The sequence below is a fragment of the Cicer arietinum genome, chromosome 2 (assembly GCF_000331145.2).
Source record: "Cicer arietinum cultivar CDC Frontier isolate Library 1 chromosome 2, Cicar.CDCFrontier_v2.0, whole genome shotgun sequence".
NCBI lineage: Eukaryota > Viridiplantae > Streptophyta > Magnoliopsida > Fabales > Fabaceae > Cicer > Cicer arietinum.
Genome location: NC_021161.2, coordinates 353993 through 363715, shown reverse-complemented (window position 1 = coordinate 363715; position 9723 = coordinate 353993). Strand labels below are relative to the sequence as shown.

Below are 9723 nucleotides of genomic sequence, written 5' to 3'. Positions count from 1 at the left end.
AATTTTTTTTTATATTTATTTTAAAATATCAATAGAATAATATAGTCAAACAATTTTATAGAATTTAATTTCAACTAACAAATATCAGATATTGTAATTATACATAAATTTTAAATAATTCTTATCCGTCAATATAATGAAAAAAATATATTTAATAATTTTAAGTGATAATTTAATTATAATTATAAGAAAATGAGAGAAACACCTTAGGAAAAAAATAAAATTTAAAAATAAAGATTTTATTGATTGGTTTGATCAAAGTCATAATATTGTGTTGTGTATAGCTTTTTTTGTTTCCTTTCCTCCAACCCAACCCCCTTTCTTTTCTTTCTTCTTCTAACTCTCACGCCACACGCACTCTTTGCTTCTCCGTTAAATCGCCGTCACCAACGTCAACTCTCATCGCCGTCATCGTTCAATCGCCGTTACCGTCAACTCCTCCTTCCTCAGGTTACCTTTCTCTCTATCTCTCTCTCTCTCGCAAAATTACGCCGATTATTGAATACCATAGATTGTTCCTTATCCTAATTTAAAGCATTTGATGAAATAGCTTAATTTATTCACGATTGCTTTCTCTTTCGTTTTCACTTAATTTCTCTTTTCTTAAACCAATTTATGATTTCGTTGATTTTTTTTCTTCTCCCCCTGGACTGTCTAGTGTTTATTATTACTGTTGTTTTGATGATTTGAAAGAGGAGAAAATTGAACGAAAACAACGTGTGTTTTCAACATCAGTTTTTTGTTTAGGGTAAACGGTAGTGAGAGGGAGATCTTTCTAATTAGACATTTACTTGTGTTAATTAGTGTTTTTAAACGTGTTTGATAATTAATAATGTTAATTAAAATAATAATAATAATCAAATTACGCGTGGTGTGTGTATTTGTGATTTTGATTGGTGGTTTTTGAGCTGTTTAGGAGTTTGGTATTGAATGTGTTTAGTTTAGAGTAGCATTGTTCTAGATAATGATGATTATGAATTTATGATGATTTTGGGTGGTTGGAGATTTGTTGCTAAGGTTTCTTTCTTTAATGGTTGCTCCACATGAAACACAGATACTGTGTCGTGTTAGTTTTAGACATAGTTACGTGTCAGACACTCGAACTAGTCTTCAATGTAAAGTGCTGGTGCTACTTAGGATGCTTCTAATATGTGTTGTGTTCTGATTTGGAATCAGCTGTGTGTTTTATTTTGCGTAGCATTGCTGGATGCTAGGGGTGGAAATGGATTGGGCCAGGGCAGGCTTTTTTTGTTTTGAAAACTTGAAGCCTGAGCCTGGCCTAATTATCTATCGTAGGCTATTTTTTGAGGTCTGGCCTGGCCTTTTTTAAAGTCTATCATGGCCTGAAAGCCTATTTTTTCATATCAAAACCTTTAAATACAATTATAATTAAATAGGTTAAAGGTCAAGAGGCCTATCAATCTACAACTATACTAAATATAAACCCTCAATTAATTTGCTATATGTAATAGGGCAATTGAAATTAAAAAATAATACAAACTAATAGGCCTTAAACCTTAAGTTAAGAAGATTCAATAACATTATAACAAGATCATAGATGTAAATAAGTAAACAACCTGTCAAATTCAACCATAATACACTTTAAGTCTTACGTAAGTAAATTGAAATAGCAAAACAAATGAAAAAAAACTCCATTACATAAAGAGGTCGGTCTGTCATACTTGTTTTTGGAAAAGTTTAAGTCTGGCCTATTTAGATAAATAGGTTTTTTAAAAAGCCTAAGTTTGACCTTTTTATTAAACAAGCCGGGCCAAACTAGGCCTTAAATAGGTTAGGCCATAGGCCCCTGTCAGACGGTCTGACCTACTTCCATCCCTACCGGCTGCTACTAATGCATTTGTCGTGGAGTTATTGATGCGCCTTGGATGTTTTTTGAAAACCTGTGGGTAATTAATATATATATGTATAATATAAGTAATCATTGCCCATTTTGTATTGACTATGGGAAAGATTGTAAATATTTTATCAGTTTATGTTTAGAGTATGACATCAATTTATCTTATGTCTGATCTCCTGAATTCTTTTATTGATGTAGGTACATTTGTATTTCTGGAATTATTCTAAACAATATAAGCTGGCCTATCATTCCTAGTTGGAATTTGTAAGAAGATACTGTACAAATTGTTCAACGAAAATAAATGGAGCTGAAAGCTTCATCTCCAAAACCAGAGTCTGTTGCGCCATCTGATTGTGTCAGTGATCCTGAAGAAAAGGAAGTGAGTGACGACGATGACGATGATCGGAATCATAAACATCGGAGAAGGGAAGATCGATCTCAATCATTGGAGAGAGACGTTTCAGATCCAGTTATAAACAGGCCATTCAAAAAGCGTAACAAATTTTTTGGGAATCGCCATCCTTTCAGAGAAAATGAATCTCTTTCCTTTGAAACAATGAGAACTTACAGTGATGCTACCATAGATAAAGAGTTTTATCCCAAGTTTGAAAGAAGGCGCCCTGGGATGACTTCAGTTCCTCGAACACCTTTTGATATGAGTCAAAGACTACGGCCAAATCAATCATTTGTTGGAGATCCTGGTGCTGGTAGGGGAAGAGGCAGAGAATCTGGTTTTTGGAATCAACGTGAATCTAGATTCAGCTCAATTGATGTTGCCTCTCAAATGGTTCAACAGGGACCCATTCCTGCAGCCCTTTATACTGGACGTGGTTTACCAAATATATCAAATGCACAAAATGCATCTTGGAATACCTTCGGTTTAATTCCAGCAGTGCCCAATGGCGGCTTAGACATGCTTCATCCAATGGGTTTACAAGCGCTTAGACAACCTATTAATTCATCTTTAAATGTGAATATTCCTCGTCAAAGATGCAGAGATTTTGAGGAACGTGGATTCTGCCTTAGAGGGGACATGTGCCCTATGGAACATGGTGTTAATCGAATTGTCATTGAAGATGTTCAGGTACCTATTTTAATTGATAAAATATTTAACAGTTGTAGATATGCAAAATTTACAAATACAAGACTTTTTAAATCGTAAAAAAATATAAAATTAAATTGTGTAATCAAGAAGGATCATCATTCGTCTCCATTAATTTGATATTTTCTAAAATATAATAATATATCTTATAGCATCACTATATCATCGTATTATGTTAGAGTATCATAGTGTTTCTCGTAGGGTTAGTTTCTAATCTTAGAGTACCTTAAATAATCTCTTAGGACTAATTTCTGAGCCTTATGTTTTAGCTGTTGGTCTTGATGGTTAAACTTTGGTAGCGTCTGCCTTATGTGGTGGTTAAGCATATTTGCTTCTATAACTGGTTAAGTGTTGATTTATGGCTTCTGCATAATGGTTTAGCTTTGATATAGTAGAAAATGAAGAGATTTGAATTTCTATTTAATCAAATTGATTACAGAGGGTGATTACAACTCAAATATATACATCCTATCACCTAATTAAGGAAATATAAAAGAATAAAAATAGGTACAAATCTTTCCTTATAAGTGAATAAATAAATGATTTCATGTTAATTATATTAGTCAACACTCTCCCTCAAGATGGTGAATGGGTGAATGGATATCTATCATTCCCTTTTTACATGTAAAATCTTGAAGCCGCCCAATGGGAAGTCCCTTGGTGAATACATCTGCCAATTGAAGCCCTGTAGGGGTGTATTTTGAAGCTATAAGCCACACAATGGGAATGAGAAAATTTCACTGCACAATTCAAGTCTTAGACGAGTTTAACAACAAGCAAGTGGTTATCAAATCATTTAGAGAAATGAAACACATTTTTTAAGTGAATGGAAGGTTGAAGTTGAATGTTACCACAACCGGTAATAGGAATATGAGATCCATTAGCTAAAATCATTTGTTGGTTACCCGGTGAAGTAGAGTAAGATGGAAAATAAGATGGACGAGGGGTCATATGGTGAGTAGCACCAAGTCAATAATTCAGATATTTTCAGTACCAAAAGTATTAAAAAGGATAAGCTAGAACTCTGATGAGTCATGGTTAGGGTACGAGCTAAATGACTATCCTCATTCCTCACCGCTGACCTTTTAGTAGTATGTTGAAAAGATTTTTCATTAAATGACATAATAATAATGTTTCCTCCCGTTGTCTGTTTGTTGGCATTGCTCTTGAAAAATTAGATATTCATTGTTCTTTGTTCCCTCTTGAACTTAGTAGGTTTGTATTTATTTTGTAATAAATAGTCTAAATGCTGGATGTTAATGAGCCAACAAGGAATTAAATCCAATGTTGTAGAGATGACAATGTTATGATTGATTAGTGGACATAGTACATACTAGATAAGATAGAATAAGGAATAGTAGTATAAGAGACATAGTTGTGGTAGCACCTATGAATAAAAGACGATTGAGTTTAAGCTAATAGTCTGGGCATGCATTGAGAAGACTTGCAGAAGCCCTAGAAAGGTGGGTGAACTGGATGGAGGATCCACAAAATGTAAGAGATAGAGAGAGATCAAGGACAACTATCTGTCAAAAAATCAAAACGGATTTAAATTTGAATGTTCTATCATTATAAGTTATTTATGTGATAGGACATTATGGTTCTTATTGAATAGCTGATTTGACCTAGTGGGAATTAGCTTTTGTTGTTGTTGTTTCTTTACATAATACTTATAGTATTGGTTTTTTGTATCATAACCTTGCTTTTCACTCTCAGAAGTTTCGAATGTTCAAATATTTATTGCATGCATTGTAATGATCGTAATTTGTATTGACTAATGTTGCATTTTCCTATATTTTGCACTGAATCAAAGTCATACACTGTCCGTTGGTATAAATTAGATGCAATGAGGCATACTTTGTTTTCTATACTGTTTGATGTGTTGTTAAACTAGCTAATTAATTTGCTGTTCATAATTCAGAGTCTTTCACAGTTCAACCTTCCTGTTTCGCTTCCAAGTGCACACTTAAATGGAGCACCTGCTGGATCTGGATCTGGATCAGTACATTCAGTCAATGCTTCAATGAACAGTAAATGTAAACCTGGAACAATTTCCAAGTCTGTAGTCAGTGATGTTGGTTTGCCTATGGATGGTGCATATCCTGGTTGCACAAGTGGAGCTGATCTTTATGATCCAGATCAACCACTGTGGAATGATAATGGTCTGGAATCTTCAAATGCACTCCTAAATCTGCAGTCATCAAAGATTGATGATACCGAGCCTATATCTAGTGATGCTCCAAATAGTGTTTTCCCAGTTGAAGCTACCAGAACTTCTGTCAGTTTACAGAGTAATAGTCCATCTGTCTGGGGCAGAATTGGTAGTTCAAAAAATAGATTTGACACAAAAGAGAAAACTAACCCTACAATGAGTTCTTTTCATTTTCCTGAGAATCAATCCAAGGAAGATACTGATGAATTAGTAGGTTCTCACAGTGCTTCCTCTCAAGGTAAGCAAATCATAGCAGATGATGCTATCCCAAGAGTGCCGGAAGCATCTTTGAAGGCACAGACTGATAGTATGCGTAACATACGTAAACCATCACAGAAGGCATTGCGTACTCTATTTGTAAACGGGATACCTCATAAAAGTAACAGAAGGGAGACTCTTCTTGCTCATTTTAAGAAGTTTGGGGAGGTTATTGACATTTATATTCCAACAAACAGTGAACGAGCTTTTGTCCAATTTTCCAAGAGGGAAGAGGCTGAAGCTGCCTTGAAGGCACCCGACGCTGTAATGGGCAATCGTTTCATCAAGCTGTGGTGGGCTAATCGTGATAGCATTCGCAGTGATAGTACTACTGCTACAAGTGGTAATGGTGCAAATGCAACTCCCCGTGGGCAAGCACCCATTTTCATTCCATCTTATCCAGTAGTCACTGATAAGGGAAAAGATATCCATCAACCTGATTCTACAAGGACTGTATTAGAAGTGTCATCACCTTCTGACCAACCTAAGCCGGTCATTGCAGATGGTTCCAAGGTTCCACCTCCTTTGCAGAGGAAGCTTGATAACTTGGAGTATTTAAAGGAAGAACTGCGCAAGAAGCAGGAAATGCTGGACCAAAAGCGTAATGAATTCAGACGCCAGTTGAACAAGCTTGAGAAACAAGTAAAACTTAATTGCCCATTTTGTCTTCAATTTTAGTTGATGGCCTTTTCTAAAACAATTTTAGTTGATGATATATTTGTTTAGAGATTTATGATATTTTGGCTGTTAGAAGCTTAAAAGGCTATAACTTTTAGTAAGTAATGTGATGTGATTATTTTAGTTTCAAGTAACAGGACCATATGTTTCAATTAGTGCATATGCTGCCTTTTTAAATCCACGTAATAAAATGGTTTTCCGTTTTCATAGTTTATTCTCTTCGTAACTATATTAAACAAAACAAAAGTGAGGCACAATCACCCCTCCACCGTCACATTCTGTTATCATCTTGTTTCCTGCATTAATATCATTCCTTCTCATAATCATGAACTCTAATTATTCACAGGCTACAGGACTCAAGGGTGAAGTTGCTACTGAGCAAGCTGCCAAGAGACCTAAAACGAGCATGGCATCCGATGTTGCCAAACTGGCTTCTCCTCAATCGTCTGATGCTGATATTGGTATGTCATCTCCACATGCAGAGTCAACAGTGGATAAGAATAAACAGCTGGTTAATGCTGTTTCCCAAAGTCCTAAACCAAGTACGAGATTACAAGAACCTACAGGCTTGAAGCAGTCAATTCAACCATTAGTGTCTGTAAATAGATACAAACTGGATAATCGTCCGACTGCATTTAGAATCATCCCACCTTTGCCAGTCGGTCTAGCAAATGTAAGTCCTCTCTCTATCTTACGTGTCTGTACTTATTGAAGGAGAATTTTGCAATGGCTCATGTTGTTTGTTTTACTTATTTTGAGACTGTCACTTGACTGAAGCTTCCCCTGTTGGATTTGGACATGCACTGTCATGTGTGAATAGTAGGCATCGGATTAAAATAAGTGTCTATAATATATATTGGATTGGGTTTTAATTTTTAAAATTTAAATTCGAAGACTTTAGTATTGTAGTTTGTGGGACTGGTCCACTGCAAGTTCATTTGGATAAATTACTCACTGCAGCTGCCACTGCAAGTTCCTTTTTCTTATTTTCCATTTCCTGATTTGGCCTTGGGTATGGTTTGGGGTCTTTCTTAAGTTTTGCACCAGAATACTATTTTAAGTGGTCACGATCCTTATGAAATTGATCATGACTCATGAGTTAATTTGGCCTTCTTTATGAAAACTGTTAGAATATTAGAAAATATCTTATAATATCTATTATATTATATTAGAGTATTTTGGGTTATTTCTTAAGATCAATTTATAATCAGAGATATCTTAAAATATCTCTCATTAATATTATTATGATTTATTCCTGATTTAGGATTAAATCTATGTTCCTTTCTAAATAGAGATCAGTATTGAGTCTTTTGTAATCAAGTCAGCATTAAACTATTATCAATAATATTCAAACCCTTATTATTTTCTCTAAAATCCCACAATTTCAACAAAAACCTACAAGACTACCAAGCTAGCCTGTCCTAACTTATGATTGCAGTCCATGAACCTTATGAAAAAAGTACTTTTTTGTGGAATTCATTATTCCATCTTTTTTTTTTAATAAAAAAAGAACAGAAATTGTGTTCAAATAATTAAATATATCATGATTGCAGAAGTCTATCTATTGCATATAGTTTTAAAGACATTGTGGCATAACTGGCAAGGTGGCGTCTTGACCTAAAAGATCAAATGGTTACTTTGTTAGCTGTTCTTATCGTGTCAAACCTTAAAACCCAATGGCGATAATATCTTCCTCTAGAATTGTTTTTGAATAACAAATATTAGATGAGAAAATGTATTAGGGAGGGGTTTGGAGGAGCTAATGTGGACTTTTCTATTGAATATGCACGTACGTAAGGAAGATGTTTTTAGCTTATTTTCTCAAGTTTCCTTTAATAGGTTATAAAAATAGCTCATACAGAGCTTATGCAGAGGTTATCCTTATTTCCTCTTTGATTGGAGAAATAACTTGTACATGAGCGCTTATTGAATAAGCCATCCAAATACCCCTAAAGATCATATATATTCATATGAGAATAAAGTCATTTTTATGGTTGATTGTTTGTAAGTCTGTATTTATATGGCCATTTTGTCTGTATATGTGCTACTATATCATTATCAAATGCAACAATCAATTTTAATCTTATTGGACTTTTGCTTTAACAAAATTGCTGTCTTGTAGGTTACTGCTTTAAAGGAACACTTTTGCCCATATGGTGAACTTTCTTCTGTAGAGCTAGAAGATGTCCAAGTCAATGATAGTAGCCAACAAGAGGCGCGTCTAAACTTCACTACTCGTGGAGCAGCTGAACAGGCATTTATAAAAGGTAAATGCTGGAAAGACCATAACCTGAGATTCATGTGGATGACACCTACCAATTCTGGCAATGCCACTGTTAGTAGAGAACGTTCTCTATCTGTTCCTCCCAGCGAGCCCTTAGATACAGACAGCCATTCTGAAGAGAAATTGGAAAACTCTGTAAACCACCACGAATCAGTTGTGCCTGATGGTGAGCATAAAGATTCTGAAACTAAAAATGGTTTGGAGCTTATGGAAACTGAACCAGGTGAAGATCAACACTGTACCACCTGTCAAGTTTCTTCTGCAAAACAATCACCCGAGCGCAATGTCTGTTGAGGATCTACTAATGATCGGATTTGTACAGCGAGGTAAAATTTTAAAGCTATCAAACTCTAATTTTCGGGAGCATTTTTTCCCTTTCAATTTCTAAAATATTATTATTTGATGTTCCTTTTGTTAATGTTCAAGACATGTAAATTTCCTTCTATTTTGCCGCCTCCTGTATTTGGCGGTATTAGTCGAATGGTGCATCATGTTATTTCTCAGCTTTTGGATAGTTCTTTAGTAGGATCAAAGTTTTGAAGATCAAAATTAATGTTAAAAGCCATTGAACGGTTACTTGACAAATATTTGGGAACCCCCTTTCCTTTGTAGCAACAGTAGAAAAATATAATTTTAACTCCATCCTTGAAACGTTGTTCCTTTTATTTCTACGTTTATTTTCACTCACAAAAATAATTTATTTAGTTAAATAATAAAGAAGGATAAAATTACAAATAAAATAGTTTAAATGAATGTAAAATTAGAAGAAAAATGTCACAAATTTGGTATTCTCTATATCTATAGTTATGATTATTATAAACCCATCAGATTTTCTCATTGGTATAAGACTATTCCTTTTTTTTGGGTCAAAGTATAAGCCTATTCCTTAAATGTCATATAATGAATTGTGCGATCAAGCATGTTAATTTTTTAAACTATCTTTTGGTGTTCACGATACACATTTTTTAACAATGGCAGATTTTGATTAGCGTGGAAATGCTGAATATTATGAGAGATGTTTGTAAAAAAGAGATAATAATATGTAGTGATATCTAACACTTACAAATTGTAATTACCTAGTTTTTTTATATATAGTCATTCGATTGTTAATCGGTTAAATTCTATATATTTGTGCATTTTTCTGTTTCTTGGGTAAATCTTTGGTAGTAAATAGTTTTTTCTCTTTGCCCAAAAAGTTTGGTTTAATATTGATAAAAATAAAAAGGTTCCAATCCCTATTGAAAAGTGATGTACTTTTCATCTCTCAACTTCTGAAATATGTTATTTGTTTTCTTTGAAATTCGATTTTTGAGAAGTGATGTATTTTTTTC

At 34.2% G+C, this 9723-nt stretch overlaps 1 protein-coding gene across 1 annotated transcript; it reads left to right on the top strand.

Moving 5' to 3' along the window:
* The first annotated feature begins 277 nt into the window (after positions 1 to 277).
* Positions 278 to 8977, top strand: LOC101511384 (zinc finger CCCH domain-containing protein 41). The gene is made up of 5 exons (XM_004489168.4): positions 278 to 450; positions 2057 to 2942; positions 4882 to 6072; positions 6455 to 6781; positions 8231 to 8977. The coding sequence occupies exons 2-5, from the start codon at positions 2160 to 2162 to the stop codon at positions 8684 to 8686; spliced, it is 2757 nt and encodes a 918-aa protein (XP_004489225.1). The 5' UTR covers positions 278 to 450; positions 2057 to 2159; the 3' UTR covers positions 8687 to 8977.
* Positions 8978 to 9723: the final 746 nt, after the last annotated feature.

Coding starts and splice junctions, on each gene's coding strand:
- LOC101511384 (XM_004489168.4), top strand. CDS start 2,160: ATGGAGCTGAAAGCTTCATCTCCAAAACCAGAGTCTGTTGCGCCATCT. Junction 2,943..4,881: donor TTGTCATTGAAGATGTTCAG/GTACCTATTTTA, acceptor TTCATAATTCAG/AGTCTTTCACAGTTCAACCT. Junction 6,073..6,454: donor TGAACAAGCTTGAGAAACAA/GTAAAACTTAAT, acceptor AATTATTCACAG/GCTACAGGACTCAAGGGTGA.